Genomic DNA, 19,252 nt, shown 5'->3' on the forward strand with positions numbered 1-19,252 from the left:
CTGTGAAAGGAAATCTAGTTTGTGTTGGAAGATATTGACTTTTATTATTTCCCAAACTGTAGCTATAAAATACTCAATCACTTCCAACATTTTTTTTTTCTCAATAATACTATGGACATCAACTTAATCACATAAATTTATATATCAATTTATGTAGCATGTGACATGATGTCGACGTTACAAAGTCAAGTTCATAATAAAATAATGTGACTATCATTGGTGGTCATCATGTAGAGAATAATGAGATTTTTTACGGGCAGCGCATCATGCTTGATGTTGCTCTCTCTCTCTCTCTCTCTCTCTCTCTTCCCTTCAACTGCTTCTAAATGAAGGGCTGAGATTTAATGTTTGTTGACATCCAACAGCCCAAATTAAACCAGATTTCAAAATTTAGAAACTCCCCCTTGTAGCACAAGAAAATAATTTCCATCCCATTTATTCTACCAGAAATGTAAATGGAGATGTAAATTAAGCTTTACGTCCCCAAAATTGCATCTCCCATGGGGAGGTGTTCTAATTTTTCTAAACCCTCATGAATGATAAAACCCCAGCATGGGAGACTAATTAGCAAACAAAAACATTGGTGGTTGGTCAGCCACAAAAAAAATGTTTTATGATCTTTATTTTTTATATTTTTAACAGGATCTAAATCCAAAGTCTACCAATTCCTCACTCCACCCTAACGACATCGAAAGTTAGGCCCCGTTTGGTTCACGGAACGGATTTGATGGGAAAGTAAAACCCAAGGAGGAAGGAAGGCTTCATTTTCCCTCCTACTTTCCCATGTGTCAGACAATGATTTCCCATGCCTGACTTACCAAACATGGGAAAGCAATTGATTTCTCATCCCCAAGATTCCTTTCCCATGAACCAAACGGGGCCTTAGAACTTAGAGGCAAATGTTGGGTGATTGAACCAAACTAAGATTTTGATGTGTGGTAAATGTGTGTTAGGGCAGTTGACTATGGCAATGAGCCTGTCTCCTTCCACCCAAATTCGAATTCTCATCTTGTAAATTAAATTAATTTAGAGTAGTTTAGGTTATCATTTGTATAAATAAAAATTTATGTTGTTGTAAATTTCCAGGGCATTAGCCAGAATGTTTCACATGGCGCCCATGGGCCCTACCTATCAAACGCACGATCCAGATCTCACCACTTGTACCAAAACTGTTGTACCGGCAAGTACACTCAAAACTATTCTCACAGTGAACTTGAAAAACCGTTAATGGGACCCGTACTAGCCGATGGTTTCCCCGCCTCTAACTCCTCTCTCCCTCCCCTTCTCCACAATTGACCAAACCACCATTTCCAGCTCCTAACAAACTCTCCTCTTCCTTTCAAACCCTAATTTTACCACATTTCCCATTCTCTCCCTCTCTGTTTCACTAATTCTCCAAACATACCCCAATTCCTGCTCTGCTGCAGCACAAGCTTTTCATGTCCAACAAAATGCACCCACATGGTTGATCGGAAAAATTCAGCATTGTTTCATATTGGTTTTTATGTTCCAAATTGTGGGTTTGAGAAGCAATCTGGTGTGGTTTGATCGCGGTGAGGATGTCGAATTTGTACGGAGATTACAATCAGAAAATTGATTATGTGTTCAAAGTGGTGTTGATTGGAGACTCGGCGGTTGGAAAAACACAGCTGCTAGCGCGCTTTGCTAGAAATGAATTCAGTGTGGACTCGAAAGCCACAATCGGGGTCGAATTTCAGACGAAAACTCTTATTCTCGATCACAAAACGGTGAAGGCGCAGATTTGGGACACTGCTGGCCAAGAAAGGTGCACCATTGTCTCCAATAACTTGTCTTGTTTCATTTTCGGAAAATGATGAAAATTTTGTTTAATTACTATTTGTAGATCATCTAGGATATCTTGTTGCACAAGGCATACCAATTAAATGGATGGTAACAATAAAGGATCTGTATTTCTAGTTGGAGGGCTCCAAATGTGTTTGTTTTGGAATTGCTGTTCCATTTTTTCTTAAACAAAAATGTTTATCAATCAATAAAACAGAAGGTGCTGCAGGATGAGCAGATTTCAAGGATTGGATCTAATGTCTGGTCTGGAATTATGAATACTATCTTTGTGGGGAGGCCTCGGGTTTTCGAAAGCATATGAAATAGAATGGTGATGCATTTAATGTTGCACACAGCAATGATGTAGAGACACAAAACAGATGTTTAGCTTGAAGGCAGTTCAGAAATTTGAGATGAATGTTGCTTTTATGACAATGCAGAGCTAGTAATTACCTCACGATTATCTCTTCGATCTTCTGAGAAATACAGTTTTTAAGAATTTGAAGTTGCATAGTTGTTGGGGTTCTCTGCTGTGCTACCTTGAATTTATCTTGTGGCCACCAGATGCCATTGATGGATTGCAATATAGCTTCCCCACCTCATTCCAGCCAGCAAGATCCTCTTTATCAGTGATGATCTTATGCATCTCATCAAGCTGCTCACAAATGGTGGTGTAGACAGAGGTCTGCTACCTCAGGAGCTGCATTTGCTCTTCCATCTTCACCTTCATGTACAACCCTCCAAACACATCTGTTGATTCCTCCACGCATCATTCTTGATCACCTTTCCTTCACCTAGCTTCCATTTCCTTCTGACTTAATTAAAGATGAATGACTGATTTTTTGGAAACTTGCACACCGAAAACAAATCTTAATTTCGATCTAGGTTGTTACTTGTTAGGGACTCTACTAATGCACTCTGTGTGGACTGAATGAGATCTCACCGGGTTACATCACATTGATTGCTTATTTAGGATCCATTTCTTGCTACAATCTGGTCTCAGTGGTTTCCAATGTAGGTGTACTATATGGACATGGGAAGCGCTTATCGTCTTTCAAGGAGAATCTTTTACATGACAGCTTCAAATGGATATTATCAATATACTTCATGATTCTGTGAAAATTATGGAATTTGTGGTTGAAGCTGCTTTTATATGAAATGTAGAAAAGCTTGAAACAGACTTTGGTTTCCTTTGGGGAAACATAGAATTGTGAAACCTCAAAATGTCCTAATAAGCGATAGCTTGGACTGAGTAATTGCAAGAAATCTAACATTTGTTGTTTGCAAAACACAAAGAGTGCAATTTGGTTATTTTTTTACCTTGCAAACTGTTAGCTTTCCGTCTTTGATTATAATTTATGGCCTCTAGAACTCATCCCCTTGATTATCTCTTCAGGTACAGAGCTGTCACGAGTGCATACTACCGAGGCGCAGTCGGAGCAATGCTGGTTTATGACATGACAAAGCGCCAATCATTTGATCACATGGCTAGGTGGTTGGAGGAATTAAGGGGCCATGCTGATAAGAACATTGTTATAATGCTCATTGGCAACAAATGCGACTTGGGAAGTCTCCGAGCAGTGCCAACTGAAGATGCTCAGGAGTTTGCTCAAAGAGAGAACCTATTTTTTATGGAGACATCTGCTCTTGAAGCCACCAATGTTGAAACCGCCTTCTTGATGATTTTAATGGAGATATACCGGATAATGAGCAAGAAGACCCTTGCTTCCAATGGTCAAGATGGTGGAGATTCAGGGCTTCTAAAGGGAACTGCGATTATCGTTCCTAGTCCAGAGTCGGATGCCTCCAGGAAGGGGGGCTGCTGCTTTTCCTCCTAATTTTATCAAACTTTTACTTTCAATTTTTTTGAGGCTTAATTTCCAGAAAACAGCCTCCATTAGTATATGGAATTGGAAGCTGTTTGTTTTTTTTAGAATATAGAATCTTTTGTACAAAGTTTATCAGAATTGATGTATGATTTGGATTTTGGTCACTTCAAGCGCAGCATTCAAGAGTTTTTTTTTTAAAAAATTATTGTTTGATTTATGTTCTCGTAAATTTCAGTTCTTAATTATGTGTGTTTTGCATAGCAACAGGTTTAAAATGTATCATCATGAGGAACTAATTGTCCATTGACTGTTATTACATCTTGTCTCTTGACTTGGAAAGGCATAGTATGATTACAATTTGCAATTTTTTGTTTCATAAATTAATATGATACTTATTTTAATTTAATTAACTGTACAACAAAGTCTCGTTCATGAGATATGAAACCAAAACTCGGTAGGTTTTTATTAGGGGTGGGCTTGGTTTGGGTTGATTCGGTTTTGGGCTCAACCCGAACATAGAACCGTAAGCCTTGGTTTGGCTATTTTGGAAACAGAAATCAAATCATAAATGATGAAAACCGACCACTTCGGGTAACTGAATTTGGTGGGTTGGTTTAGTTCGGTTTGAGTTTTTTGGCTTTTTGTGTGTGTGAGAGAGAGAGAGAGAGAGAGAGAGAGAGAGAGAGAGAGAGAGAGAGAAAGTGATAAGAAATAAAAGTGATGGAGAGAGGGAGAGACATAGAAGAGAAGAAGAAAAAAAGAGAGGGAGAGATGGAGAGAAGAAGAAGAAGAGAGAGAAGAAGAAGAAGAAGAAGAAGAAGAAGGAAAAAAAAAGAGGGAGACGGGGAGAGGGAGTGAAGACAGACGTAAGAAGAAGGAGAAGAAAAAAAATAGAGAGAGAGGGGCTAATGGAGACAAGACAAACAGAGAGATGTAGAGAAAAGAAAAAGAAAAGATTCAAACTATGTATTATATATAATATTTTTTTAATACCATAAGTTTGGTTTGTTTAAACTGTGATTTTGAATATTGCAAACCGTACACCGAACCATATATTTTGATTTGATTTGAGTTCAAACTGATGACTGAAAAAAAATTGAAAAAAAACCAAACCAACCCAAACCATCGATTTGGTTTGGGCAATTTGATAGGATTACTGATTTGAATGCCCAGCCCTAGTTTTTATAATAGGGTAGAGAGCCTAGACCGTACTGCCAAACAATTGTGTTTATTCAGATTCAAAATTGATGGCTTTTAAGAGAAGAGTTGACCATAGTCGAGAAAACCAATTATTTCCTAATCTAACAATTTATTTAAACTTTGAAATCTAGTTATGAGAAAATAACTTCGAGATCCAAAATCTAAAAACAAACTTGGCTTGTTTATCCCGCTCATTAAGACAATTTGAAATTTATTGGACAAAAACAATTCGAAATTTGGATCCCGCTTAGAAGAAGTAAAAGATAAAAGGCCAAAACCCCGATACACGTGCGAAAATTCCCGACACGTGCGAAAATTTGGGGTTGGGTTTTGGGCGTCTACAAGACCGCCCATTTTTCCAGTTTGAAAATTTGCCCATTCGCTCTCTCACAAATCCAAGCTTCCTCTTCTTCTACTTTCAGAGACCCCCCTCCACTTTACGCTGTCAAACGAAAACGCTCCAAAACCCTAATTCTGCTCCAGGTAAATCAATGGCCATCTGGGTTTCTTCTCTTAGGTCGATTTGTATACTAAAATGAAGCATCTGGATCTCCCCTAAGATTATCATTTCCGATTGAAATGTCATCTGGGTCGGAAAACTTTCGGGGTTTCTTGATGTGATGACCCCTAATTTTCCTAGAAAGTTTCCATTTTCTGGGAAAGTGAGAGCTCTTCTCTATCTTTTTATTTGTGTGAACACTTAAAATTAGAAGTTCCGATAGTAGTTTCCCTCAGAAAATTTTGCATTTTCTGAATAGTTTCAGATCTGATGAATATGTCATCTGGGTCAGGAAATTGCCGGGTTTTCTTGCGAAGTTCCCTTTGATTTTCTAGGAAAGTGCGACTCTTCTCTTTGTATTTCATTATGAAAGCTCTTGTTCTCTGTTTGATCTAAATTTCCTTTTTCCTTTTCAGTTTGTATCGTGAAATGGCTGAAGCAAGAGATAGACTGTCAAGGCCGCCTGTTGATCTCGCAGACACCTATGCTCAATGGCTATCGCGCAATCGCAGTATATACATAGATCCGCCAGAGCAGGTTCTTCAGGTTGTTCCAGACTTGTCGAGAACGCCAGCGAGACAGAGAGCCCCAACAGCATTAGGGTTTGGGGCCACCGGAGTTGTTGGTGGTGGAGGGCTCCTGAGGAGCAGTTTGAGGACTTCGAGGACCGGAAATGCGCGTGGTCGGATCCCATTTGGGTTTACGACACCGGCCAGAGAGAACACGCCGCCGGCCGGGAGTTCTCGCCGGAGAAGGGGCAGATCCAGTAACAGCGTGTTACCTTCTTGGTACCCAAGAACCCCTCTCCAGGATATCAGTGCTGTTGTGAGGGTAAGAGTCACTTTCTTGACCCTTCACTCTTTCTGTGTTGCTTGATTAGTTTATTGAGCGAAGGATTAATTGCGTTTATCTGACGTTTGAATATGGCCTTAGTTTGATTGGTTTGATTTGATTGAGTTCATTTCATGTCTGTTTGATTAGTTTGCAGTGACCCATTTCTTGGTTGGTTTATTGAATGGCTCTTAGTTTAACTTGGTTTAATTTAATTGAGTTAATTTCATGTCTGTTTGATTAATTTGAAGTAATCCATTTCGTGGTTGATTGATATATCATATGGGTTTCACTTTTTCTTTGTTTGTAGTAATTGACGTATTAATTTTATTGTAATTTGTTCTGGGTTTGATTGATTCTTATTCTGTAGCAATTAATGTGTTGAGCGCATGTCTCCCTAAATCTTGATTTGTTGTGTTCTCTTGGACTGCATTAATGTCTTGTTGTCATGCAGTTTAGAATTTATAAAGGTGAAAAACACATGTGCATGTGTTTGGTGTATAGTAAGAATTTGTATAAAAATTTATTTGAGTAGTTTTTTATTTTAATTTTTATTATGAGGAATCTGAGGTCCCAGTTCTCCTGGCAAACAGGTGGTTTAGCGTTAATTGTGTGTTGTTTCAGCTTTTATGGCCTTAATAGTGTGCACATTTATTCTATTGTATGTACTTTGTATACTAGTTGTGGTATAATGCATTGATTAGTTCATTGATTAGCTCATACTTGTTATACAATATGAGTATCTCTTTCCATACTTCAATTGCCCAATTTAATACTTTTAAGCAGGCCATTGAAAGGAGAAGAGCACGCTTGGGTGAGAACGATGGCCAACACACTGAGGGTCAAGTTCCACAGGGCCGGAATATCCTTGATCAGTATCTGCTAGTGCCAGGTGCTCAACTTGAGCATGGTGTTCCTGTTACTCCATATTCAGCTGTTCGAACCAAGCAATACCCACCTCCTTCCGTTGGTAGAGTGCAGAAAATTATAAGGGAAGCCACTAACACTCAGACTGCTGAAGGAGAATTTCTTACACCACAGAAGAAACTATTGAACTCAATTGACACGGTTGAGAAAGTGGTGATGGAAGAACTTCAGAGGCTGAAGAGGACCCCCAGTGCTAAGAAGGCTGAGAGGGAGAAAAGAGTTCGAACTTTGATGTCAATGCGATGAGGGAGCAACAACATTAGCATTGGAACATAGGAGATTGGACAAGGTTTAACGCAGTTGGGACTTATCACCTTCTGGTGATACAATACATTTCTGACCCTCTGTTAGACTTATCACCTTCTGGTGATACCGTTTTGATCCTCAGTTAGACGGTTATCATCCTCTGGTGATATTGCCTACCATATGACTCTTATCATCTTCTGGTGATATTGCCTACCATATGACTTTTATCATCTTCTGGTGATAACTTTACTTTGACTTAGCAGATTTTGTTTTTGTTTTGAAACTTAATGTGCTTAAGGTCTTAGTATACATGGGCAGTTATCACTGCTAAAGTTCTCAGTGTGAGGTTACTATATTCTTGTGTCTAGTTGCCATCATTCTTTGATGGTCTTAGCAGTAGATAAGTGGTTGAAATGGTGTATATATAGGGCCACATCTCCATCTTTGTTGTATTTGTTCAGATAATTTCTCATGTACAATGAGGCCAATTACTTTTCGTTTATGATGTGAACCATTTGTTCTTATCAAATGCAGTTGGATTCTCTAATGTTTTGGAATTTGATGTTCATTCATAGATGCAGCTGTTAAATGTGAGAATGTCATTGTATACAATGGTTTTAAGATTTGTACATCTAATTCGGAACTTCAGGTTCCAACACAAATCACGGAAACTTCGGTTGCTGATTTGAGTATATACTATGGAATTAGAAAAAAATGAATAAGTTGATGGGAAATACAATAACACTAAAATATTGAGCTAATACAGTAAGAAATTTATGGGAAAAACAAAGTAAGAAGGAAATATTTACCTATCACAGAGAAAGAAGAAATAAATCTAGCAGCAGGCTGAGATATGTCATGTCTACATTCAGATTACTGCATACCTGCTACTTGAGTTCCGCTCGATACAAAGTCAAGCCTCCTCCACATTTTTACTCTTACAGTTGGTAAGTTATATGGCCAAGTGGAAGAAGTGCAGTGAAACAGGGGAAGTGGGATTGTTTAATCCAAAAAGTGAATTAGTATTGGAATTATGTGGGACGAGTTTAAATTTGCCATTACCAATTGAAGTGATTCCAAAAACCAAGCTGCAAGCTGGTAGGGTAATGTCTTGTGGTATGGATATTCACCATGAACAAAAGATAAGAACCAAACCAGAGGAAGAACAAGTATTGGATGTTTGCAATGGTGGCAATCAATGCTCTACTTTCAGATTTTCATTAGCTTCTATTATTGGTTCATTATATAATAAAGGCTTTTTATCACAAATGGTCCTTGACGTTTATGAAATTATCACGAATGGTCCTTGAGGTTTTTTTGTGACACTAATAGTCCTTAACGTTTGAACTTTTTATCACAAATGGTCCTTGCTGTCAAAAATTCTGTTAAGTGTATGATGTGGAAAATAAGTGGAGCCCACATGTACAATCACATCGTGACATGTGGATTAAATAAATAAATAAATATTTTTTTTTTTTTATGAAAATCCATTAAAAAACCATTTAGCCTCTCTCTCTCTCTCTTTCTCTCTACTCTCTAAATGGTTTTTTTAATGGATTTTCATAATAAAAAAATATTTATTTATTTATTTAATCCACATGTCACGATGTGATTGTACATGTGGGCTCCACTTATCTTCCACATCATACACATAACAGAATTTTTGACGGCAAGGACCATTTGTGATAAAAAGTCCAAACGTTAAGGACTATTAGTGTCACAAAAAAACCTCAAGGACCATTCGTGATAATTTCGTAAACGTCAAGGACCATTTGTGATAAAAAGCCTATAATAAATATTGAGTGCTGCTATTTCCATCCCTGTCTTATTTTCATATTCACCTTATCTTCCCACCAACCATGTTAATTTTAAAAAACACAAATCCTATCTTTCTATCCATCATTATTCCTAAAATACCCTTTAATTATTAATACTGGTCCTGTGAGTTAAGTTCAAGACGTATATACCTTATCCTTGTTTGGATTCATTTATGAGATTTGAAATCTCAAATATCATGAGATGCCGAGTTTTGACGATATGGTCAATGCTGATTGGATGCAATAATGTGACTGTGCCACTATTGACTATTGGGATGAAGATGTAATGGCATAGCATGTATGTTCTGCTATGCGCTTGGTGGCTCTCTTGAATCACTATTCATGGATGAGCTGGGATTGCTCAGAATGGTGGAGGTTAGTTTATGAATCACTATCCATGAACCAAACCAAACGTAGCGTAAGGGGAGTCTGCAATTCTGCATCAAATAAATTCCAACGTATTTGGAAGTGTTAGTTTAAGGGAGAAGAAGTTTAGAGAATGGTTGGTAGTGTTTAGGACAATTAGCTTAACTTGGAAAGGAAAACTTTTGAAAGAGTAACAAAGTAGTTTTATTCTATTGATTGAAATAGGAAAGATACAAGGCTTTAATACTTGAGTTGGCTGATGGCTAGAGTTGGACAGCTGTAGTTTTTTAGCTTAAGTACTTTGAGAGGCTGTAGGCTATTTATAAGAATACTAAGTCGGCAACTTTGCTTTGGGCAGAGTATCCGACTTTACCAAAGTTATTTTCAGCCACAAGTTGTCTTCTAATTCTAGATTTATCTAGTTATAATACATTATATAATTAGTAGGATGTTTCTAGTGACTTTAACTTGTCAACTTCTCTCAATTTTTCTAAATTATTCTATATTATTCATATGACAAAGACCATCCATATCTGATTGGCGGAATATATAGAGACAAATATGTATAGCAAGCCCTTCTACATTTATGATGGTGCGTAGAAACAGATGCCCAATTGTCCATTCTTCCTTCATTAAAAGTCTAAGTCGTTACATTTGGCTACTTGCGAATTTCTTCCCCGAGGGTGCAATCATGTTCCCCACTCTTTTGGCAACTTGTTCCGCCTTCATAAATTGGCACTGCAACAAATTACTCAATCATTTCAAGTTTTCAATTGTGGGAGAAAACAAAAAGAAAAGAAAAGGAAAAACACTTTGAAGTTGGAACTTCTCTGCTTTCGATGCTCATGGAGACAAGTCGTTTCCTCTTTTCAATAACGTTGTTGCTGGTGCTGCACTACATTTCTGTAGGTACAGGTGCAGCACAAACCAACATCACCACCGACCAGTCTGCTCTTCTTGCTCTGAGATCCCATATCACTAGTGACCCTCACAACATCTTGGTCAACTGGTCAACCACCACCTCCGTCTTCAACTGGGTTGGCGTTACCTGTGGTGCTCACCATCTTAGAGTTTCAGTCTTGAACTTCTCTTTCATGGGACCCATCGGCACCATTCCACCACACTTAGGCAACCTCTCGTTTCTTGTAGAGCTGCAATTCAAGAACAACAGTTTCCATGGCACCTTTCTTAAGAAAACCAAAGTAGGGTTAAGGGTTATAGAACAGACGATGAACAATTGGATGAATATTTTCTTGTATTTTTCTCATATCAATAGAACAAAGTATATATACAGATACAACATTCAATCACGTCTAACTTTAAGGCTAACAAGCCGAGATCCACTTTTAGTGGGATTTGAAGGAAGTTGAAGTTCCACCCCAAAACCAATTGGCAATGGGGGGAGTAGCCCAACTCCTTATAAGCCCTTGTTAGGTTTCTCAACTTTCCAATGCGGGACTCTTTACCTTCACATTCTCACACGCCCCCGCACGTGTGGCGAATTTTCAAGCCTAACACGTGGACAAGACATATTGGGTGACGTGGAGCACGTGTGGCCGTTGGGCTTTCACATGTGGGCTAACCCGCTCTGATACCATGAAGGAAGTTGAGGTTCCACCCCAAAACCAATTGGCAATGGGGGGAGTAGCCCAACTCCTTATAAGCCCTTGCACCCCAAAACCAATTGGCAATGGTATCAGAGCTTCGGCTCTTGATCCAATAGCTTCCGCGTGATCTCTGTTCATCAGAATTTTTCTTATCTCTACACTTCTTGATGGCGCTTGTTCTGTGCTCGCTGTGGATGAAAATAGCGATGATTCTTCTCAACTTTTTCAGTGCGATTATGGAGGTATTCTGCTCTCTCATCGTCTCGAGTGGAATTTATCTTTTCTCGCACTAATTCAGTGATCTGGTATGATTCTATCCTTGTTTGGAATTGTGCAATTTGCGATTTAGGCACGAAGCCACTGAGTTCTTAGTTTACAATTGAAGCACGAAGCATCTTTGTTCTTGCAAGTGATTCAGGCACGAAGCCCTTTTGATCTTGTTTTACAATTGAAGCACAAAGCATCTCTATTCTTGCATCTGATTTCAACTTCTTTTTTTTTTTTTTTTGGCACGAAGCCTCCTAGGTTTTGTTTGAGATCAACGATTATTGATTGGTGATTGTGTTCTTTGTTCTTCTGTGCTCAGTTTAGACAAGTTGTTTCTTGTTTTTCTCTGGAAATTGTTTAGGCACGAAGCCTGCATCAATTTTGTTATTTTGCAACAATGACGTTTGTGATGCCTAAAATCGAAGGACTTTTAGGAATTCTTACCATTCATTTGAATGAGGATAACTTTGTTAAGTGGCACTTTCAGTTCCAATCAGTGCTACAAGGTTATGATCTCTATGGTCACTTTGATGGCTCTAGTAGTTGTCCACCTAAGTATGTTGTCACAGAAAGTGAGGGCGCTACTGGTGACCTTACTGAAGTATACAAGCAGTGGATACAAATTGACAAAGCTCTATTGAGTTTGTTGATTGCAACTCTTTCAGATGATGCGATTGAATATGTTGTTGGTTGTAAGACAGCTAGAGACGCATGGCTTAATCTCACAAACTGTTATGCATCTGTATCAAGGTCTCGTGTCACATAGTTAAAAACTGAGCTTCACACAATTAGTAAGGGTGCAGATTCTATTGAACGTTTCTTACTTAGACTTAAACATCTTCGAGATCAACTGACGGCTGCTGGTGTCAAGCTGACTGACGATGATATGCAACTCTTAATGGTCTTCCTGCTGAGTTTGATATAATCAGGACTGTTATCTTTGCTCGTGAGACTCCCATCACTATGAAGGAATTCTGAGCACAATTGCTTTCTGCTGAGCGCACAATAGAGTCATGGGTGATGGCATTGTCTCATCAAATGTCTAGTCTCATAAGTTTTGTTTCTTCCACTCCAGGCTCTAGCTCACAGTCCTCTTCTCTCTCAACATCGACTGTTGGTATTATTCATGCACAGCCTTCTCGTGGTTTTACTGGAGTGAGACAGTCGGGGCATTCTGGTTTTCAATCGAATTCTTACTCCCGGTATCCACAACCCTCTCAAGGATTTTCTTCAGGGTCTGTTAGAGGCAGAGGCAATTACAACTCATCACCACAATATTCAAATCCAAGGGGGAATTTTCAATCACGTCCTTCTTTTGGTTCCTCTGTTCAAAAGTCTCAAGTAATTCCTGAGTGCCAAATTTGCAACAAACGAGGACATACTGCTCCAAACTGCTTCTATCGAGTTCCTGACAATTCTTCTGTGACTAATCCTGTTGTGGAATGCCAGATTTGTGGAAAGAAAGGTCACACAGCCTTGGACTGCTACCATAGAACTAACTTTGCCTATCAAGGCACTGCACCTCCTGCTCAGCTCCATGCAATGACAACTTAAACCTCTCCTTCATTTTCTGCTGATGAGTTTTGGATCGCCGACAGTGGTGCATCTCATCATATGACCAATAATGTGACTCAGTTGGCTCAAGTTGCTCCGTATACCGCTGATGAGAAAATAACTGTTGGAAATGGCGAAGGTCTGTGCATTGCTCATGTTGGCAATGCTTCCATTCCTAGTATTTCCGGTTCTCTTCGCCTCAATCAAGTTTATCACGTGCCTCAGTTGGCTGCCAGCTTGTTATCCATTTACCAATTGTGTAAGGATAATAAATGCTGGGTGATTTTTGATGACTCATATATCTATGTACAGGACAAAGCAACGAAGGCTCTGCTGTACAAGGGTCGTCGTAACAAGGGTCTGTAACCAATTCCTCAAGCTCTTGGTGCTTTGTCAATAAGATCCAGTACCAAGTCTTCACCAATTGTGGCTGATGGGATTGCCTCTACTCCAACAGCTTTACTTGGGAAACTAGTATCTACTCCAACAGCTTTACTTGGGAAACCAGTATCTTCAGTTCTTTGGCATCAGAGATTTGGTCATGTGTCCAATGAAGTTCTTACTTAGATGTTGAAATAGTCTCAAATTTATAGTGTTTCAGATTCCTCTCAGAGTTTATGTAGTTTTTGTTTGAGTGGTAAAATGCACCGCCTTCCTTTTGGTACTTCACAGTCTCGCTCTTCATTACCTTTTCAGTGTTTACACTCTGATGTATGAGGTTTTTCCTCCTCTGTAGCATTTGGTGGATATAGATGTTATGTGTCAATAATAGATGACTGTACTCGATTCTATGGATTTTTCCATTAATCAATAAATATGAGGTTTTTCCCACATTTATGAAGTTTCATGCGTATATTACTAAGCACTTTCAAGCTTTTGTGCAATATTTTCAATCTGATGGCGGTGGGGAGTATAATAGTAAAGCATTTAAAGATTTCTTGGCTTATAAGGGCATTCTCCATCATATTTCATGTCCTTATACCCCTCAACAAAATGGGGTTGCTGAGAGGAAGAATAGGCATATTATTGAAACCACGATTACATTACTTGCTACTGCTGCCTTGAATGACAAGTTTTGGTACTATGTTGCAGCTCATGCTGCCTTTCTCATAAATCGTATGCCTTGTCAGCTTCTTCAAATGACATCTCCATACTTGAAATTGTTTGGTCATAATCCTGAGCTTCAATCATTAAAGGTTTTTGGATCTGCAGTATATCCACTTCTTCAACCCTATAATTCTCACAAGTTGGAGCCACGATCAGCAGAGCATGTGTTCCTTGGATATTCTCTTGGTTATAAGGGTGTTATTTGTTTTCATCCTGACACTCATAAAGTGGTTATTTCAAGACATGTAATTCATGATGAAACTCAGTTTCCAATGAAGAATTGTTCAGTATCCTCAACCCAATCTTCTTCTGTCATGACACAATTATCTCCTTCAGCTATAACAGTTTCATTGCCTCATCGATATGTTCCTACCACGGAGTCTGATCACTCTCCTCTCCCATGTTCAAATGAGAATTCATCTTCTTTAGTATCTACATCCGTGGCTCAAGAGGTCTTAGGTTCTGCTCAGACTATGCAACCTATTTTGGATCCTGCGCAATTACATGTTTCCATTCCACAGCATGGTCATTCTATGCAAACTCGTCTTAAAAGTGGTATTAGCAAGAAGAAAGATTTTGGTGATTTTCAATGTTATTCCACTTGTTTATCTACAATTACTGCTCATGATGAGCCTCATACTTTTTGAGAAGCTAGTACAAAGTCTGAGTGGCAGCAGGCTATGACAGAGGAAATTCAAGCATTACAAACTCAAGGTACATGGGATTTAGTTCCTCCACCCTCTGATAAGAATATTGTTGGTTGTCGTTGGATTTACAAAATTAAAAGACATGTTGATGGACGTATTGCTCGATATAAAGCTCATTTAGTTGCACAAGGTTTTAGTCAAGAACAAGGTATAGATTTTGACGAAACCTTTAGTCATGTAGTTCGTCATACCACAGTTCGATTGATTTTAAGTTTAGCTGCAACTCATAGATGGTCTTTGCGTCAATTGGACGTTAAAAACGCATTTCTTCTTGGTGATCTACAGGAGGAAGTGTACATGAAACAGCCTTTGGGATTCATTGATGATCATTATCTAGATTATGTATGTCGGCTTCGAAAGTCTCTTTACGGTCTTAAACAGGCACCACGTGCCTGGAATGCCAAATTCACTGGATATCTTCCAGCTTTGGGCTTTGTGTCTTCACACTTCGATCCTAGTCTCTTTGTGAAGCATGATGGTAGTAATGTGGTTATTCTTTTGCTGTATGTGGATGACATTATCATCACTGGTTCAAGTTCTAACCTTGTGCAATCTGTGATTGATGATTTGGGACAAGTGTTTGATATGAAAGATACTGGCCAGCTTACTTATTTCTTAGGCTTGGAGGTTTCTTATCAGTCCAATGGTGATTTGTTTGTCAACCAAGCTAAATATGCTCGTGATTTACTTAAGAGAGCTGGCATGGAAACTTGTAAACCATCAATTACACCTTGTAAGCCTCATTGTCATGTTCTAAAAACTGATGGTACATTACTTACTGATCCTACAATGTTTTGCAGCTTGGTTTGAGCTCTTCAATACCTCACATTCACACGGCTAGATCTGGCATATGCTGTGAACACTGTATGCCAGTTTATGACTGCTCCTACTGATATTCATATGACTTTAGTTAAGCGTATGTTGAGATATGTGCAAGGCACTTTATCTTATGGTTTGACATTTACATATGGTTCTTCTGTTTTGGTTGGTTATAGTGATGCGGATTGGGCTGGGGATCCCAATACTCGTCGCTCTACTACAGGGTACATTGTATTTCTTTGGCAGAATCCTATCTCTTGGTCCTCTCATAAGCAATCTTCTGTCTCTCGTAGTTCCACAGAGGCAGAGTATTGAGCTCTTGCCAACTGTGCTGCTGATATCTCTTGGATCAGATATGTTCTTTAAGACTTACATATTGTTGTTCCTGAAGCTCCAGTCTTATATAGTGACAATTTATCAACATTGGCCTTAAGTTGTAATCCAATTTTGCACTCTCGCATAAAGCATTTAAAACTTGATTTTCACTTTATCAGAGAACGGGTTCAGCGTCATGATTTGGTGGTTCTATATGTCAATACTGAAGACCAAGTTGCCGACATTTTCACAAAGGGCCTGCATAGTCCATTATTTTTGAAACACTGTCACAATCTTAGTGTTGGTCCAGCCACCACTGCGATTGAGGGGGGATGATTGGCAAAAGACATGTATATAATGCTGACATGGCATGTTGAATTGTGTACTTAGTTAGAAGTTCACGTGGGTTCACGTGTTTGTTAAGTCGTAGCTGAGAAGCAAAGTGCTTATGTCCTATAAATATTAGATACTGTTCATTGTAAAGCAGATTGAAAAAGAAAGAAAATTAATACAAGAAATTGCAAGCTTCTTCTCAAAGTTTCTTCCTATGTCTTCATTGAACTTTGTTATTAGGATTTACCCTAGACTAACTTGGAAAGTAAATATATTACAATAATAATTCTTAATACTCCCCCTCAAGTTGGAGAGTAAATGTCATGAACTCCCAACTTATCGCGCAGTGCCACAAATTGATCTTTCCTCAAGGCCTTTGTAAATACATCTGCCAATTGGAAGCGCGTAGATACATGTGAAGGACTAATCATTCCAGCTTGCAGTTTTTCTCGAACTAGGTGACAGTCTATCTCAATGTGCTTTGTACGCTAATGGAAAACTGGATTTGCTGCAATGTACAAAGCCGCCTGATTATCACAAAACAATGGTGTAGGAGCTATTTGTGGGACTTTTAAATCCTGTAATATATAGCATAGCTAGGTCAGCTCCAAACATGTGTTAGCAATAGCTCGATATTCGGCTTCTGCTGAAGATCTAGAAACATTGGCTTGTTTCTTAGATTTCCATGAGATAAGAGAATTTCCTAGAAAAACACAGTAGCCTGTAACCGATCTCCTGGTGGCACAACAACCACCCCAATCTGAATCACAAAAAGCTTTCAAGGCAAAATTGTTTGTAGCAAGAAATAGCAAACCTTGACCAGGAGTACCTTTGATGTATTTGAGGATTCGTATGGCAGCATCCCAATGAGGTTTGCGAGGTTGATGCATGAATTGACTTAATATTTGAACAGAATAGACTATGTCAAGCCTTGTGACAGTAAGATAAATAAGTTTGCCAACCAGTCTTTTATACTTAGTTGCATCATTCAGCAATGCTCCATCTGTAGGAGTGAGTTTCAAATTCTACTCTATTGGAAACTTGTCAGGGTGTGCACTGAGAAGTCCCGAGTCTTGCAAAATATCTAGTGCGTATTTTCTCTGAGACATGAAAATGCCTTTCTTGGAACGAGAGAATTCAATGTCCAAAAAATATTTCAAATCTCCAAGATCTTTGATATGGAAGCGTTTGAGAAGAAACTTTTTGAGACGTTCCATTTCTTGAAGATCATTTCCTGTGAGAAGTATGTTGTCAACATAGATAAAAATTGCAGTAAATGAAGTACCTTGAGCCTTGGTGAAAAGAGAATAATCAGCCTTTGATTGTTGATAACTTGCTTTCTTAATGGTATCTGAAAATGTGGAGAACCAGTTTCTGGATGCCTGTTTGAGTCCATAGGGGGACTTATTGAGCCAACATACAATGTTCTCCCCATGTCAGCAAAGTCTAGGAGGAGGCTCCATGTAAACCACTTCATGCAAATCGCCATGAAGAAAAGCGTTTTGGACGTCCAATTGTTGGATGAACCAATGACGAGTAGCATCAACAATAAGAAGGTATCGAAGGGTTGTGAGTTTAGCGGTAGGGGAAAATGTTCTCTCCCTCAACCTGAGTGTATCCCTTAGCAACAAGGCGAGCCTTGTAGTGCTCAATGGTGCCATTAGACTTGTATTTGATTTTGTAGACCCATTTGCAACCGATCGGTTTATGACCAACGGGCAGAGGAACCATACTCCATGTGTTATTGTGTTGTAATGCCTCTAATTCTGCATTCATGGCTTGTCACCAATTAGGATCAAGGAGAGCCTGAGCATAAGATGTGGGCTCGGTGTGACCTGTAATGTTAGCTAGAAAAGCACAATGGGCAGAGGAGAAACGAGAATAAGAAAGAAAATGAGAAAGAGGATATCGAGTACCTGAGGTAGGACGAGGCGTCGAGGCAGAGTGATTGACGTGGTTGGACATGTGGTAGTCATGATGCCATGCTAGAGGTTGCTTAGGACGTAGGGACTGACAAAGTGGGGGTATGGATTGTGTGGAAGAATCTGGGAGTGCTAAAGAAATAGGGGATTGGTTCACTGAGTGTGTGGTTGTATCAGAGGGTGTGGAAGGTGTGGGCTGGGGGGTCACGGGTGGAGCAAGGATGGTGTGATGGTCAGGCGCGTGGGCAGGGAGACTGTCTGGTAGGTTAGGGCTAGCTGACATCTGGGCTATCTCGGTTGGGTCAGGTAGATGGGACTGTGGGGTTGGCTGGGCTTGTGGAGGTGGATTTGTGGTGGGAAAAAGTGGTGGTGGGGGCCCACTGTCAGTGACATCAGTGGAGAAAGAGGACAACATAGAATTGGGATCAGGTAGTGGCAAAATAGAAGAAAATGGAAAAGTGCTTTCACAAATTAACATCACGACTTACGAAAATTTCTTTGTGTCTAAATCATAAAGTTTGTAACCTTTTTGACCAGTTGGGTATCCAACAAAGATACAACGTTTAGCACGGGGGTCAAATTTGTGAGTAGGATGGACAACAGTTGCATAACATAGACAACCAAAAACTTTCAAGTGAGTAAATGATGGTGGACGGTGGTATAACAATTCATAAGGTGATTTAGTGGATAATAATGGTGATGGGAGGCGGTTAATGAGATAAACAACGGTCAGGACACATTCTCCCCAGAAAGAAAGTGGTAAATGGGATTGAAAAAGTAAGGCACGTGCTACAGTGAGAATATGGCAATGCTTGTGTTGGACAACTCCATTTTGTTGTGGAGTGTGAACGCAAGTGTTGATATTCAATGCCATAAGTTTGAAAGAAATCCCTCATTGAAAAAAATTCAGACCCATTGTCAACTTGGATGGCTTTAATATTGGCATGAAATTGAGCATGAGCAAATGCAACAAAAGATTTTAAAATGTGTTGAGTGTCAAACTTATGTTGCATAAAAAAAATCCATGCGCATCTAGTAAAATCATCGACAATGGTAAGAAAGAAACGTGCTCCTGAATGTGTGGAAATTTTGTGTGGACCCCA

At 39.2% G+C, this 19,252-nt stretch overlaps 2 protein-coding genes across 2 annotated transcripts; both read left to right on the forward strand.

Annotated features, from left to right (window-relative positions):
* The first annotated feature begins 1,239 nt into the window (after window positions 1–1,239).
* RABA4D (RAB GTPase homolog A4D) lies at window positions 1,240–3,803 on the forward strand. Its single transcript, XM_021945320.2, has 2 exons — window positions 1,240–1,786; window positions 3,200–3,803. Exons 1-2 carry the CDS (start codon window positions 1,560–1,562, stop codon window positions 3,639–3,641), a joined length of 669 nt encoding a protein of 222 aa, XP_021801012.1. The 5' UTR covers window positions 1,240–1,559; the 3' UTR covers window positions 3,642–3,803.
* Window positions 3,804–5,167: 1,364 nt separating this feature from the next.
* On the forward strand, window positions 5,168–7,892 carry UVI4 (uv-b-insensitive 4). The gene is made up of 3 exons (XM_088243921.1): window positions 5,168–5,315; window positions 5,748–6,162; window positions 6,949–7,892. The coding sequence occupies exons 2-3, from the start codon at window positions 5,761–5,763 to the stop codon at window positions 7,333–7,335; spliced, it is 789 nt and encodes a 262-aa protein (XP_088100047.1). The 5' UTR covers window positions 5,168–5,315; window positions 5,748–5,760; the 3' UTR covers window positions 7,336–7,892.
* The last annotated feature ends 11,360 nt before the right edge of the window (window positions 7,893–19,252 follow it).

The sequence above is a fragment of the Prunus avium genome, chromosome 7 (assembly GCF_965620075.1).
Source record: "Prunus avium chromosome 7, drPruAviu1.hap1.1, whole genome shotgun sequence".
In the NCBI taxonomy this organism is placed as follows: domain Eukaryota; kingdom Viridiplantae; phylum Streptophyta; class Magnoliopsida; order Rosales; family Rosaceae; genus Prunus; species Prunus avium.

Bases quoted from the DNA above. Each gene is read 5' to 3' on its own strand.
- RABA4D (XM_021945320.2), top strand. From the start codon at position 1,560: ATGTCGAATTTGTACGGAGATTACAATCAGAAAATTGATTATGTGTTC. The intron at 1,787-3,199 runs GTGCACCATTGT...TTATCTCTTCAG, and splicing joins GACACTGCTGGCCAAGAAAG to GTACAGAGCTGTCACGAGTG.
- UVI4 (XM_088243921.1), top strand. From the start codon at position 5,761: ATGGCTGAAGCAAGAGATAGACTGTCAAGGCCGCCTGTTGATCTCGCA. The intron at 6,163-6,948 runs GTAAGAGTCACT...ACTTTTAAGCAG, and splicing joins ATATCAGTGCTGTTGTGAGG to GCCATTGAAAGGAGAAGAGC.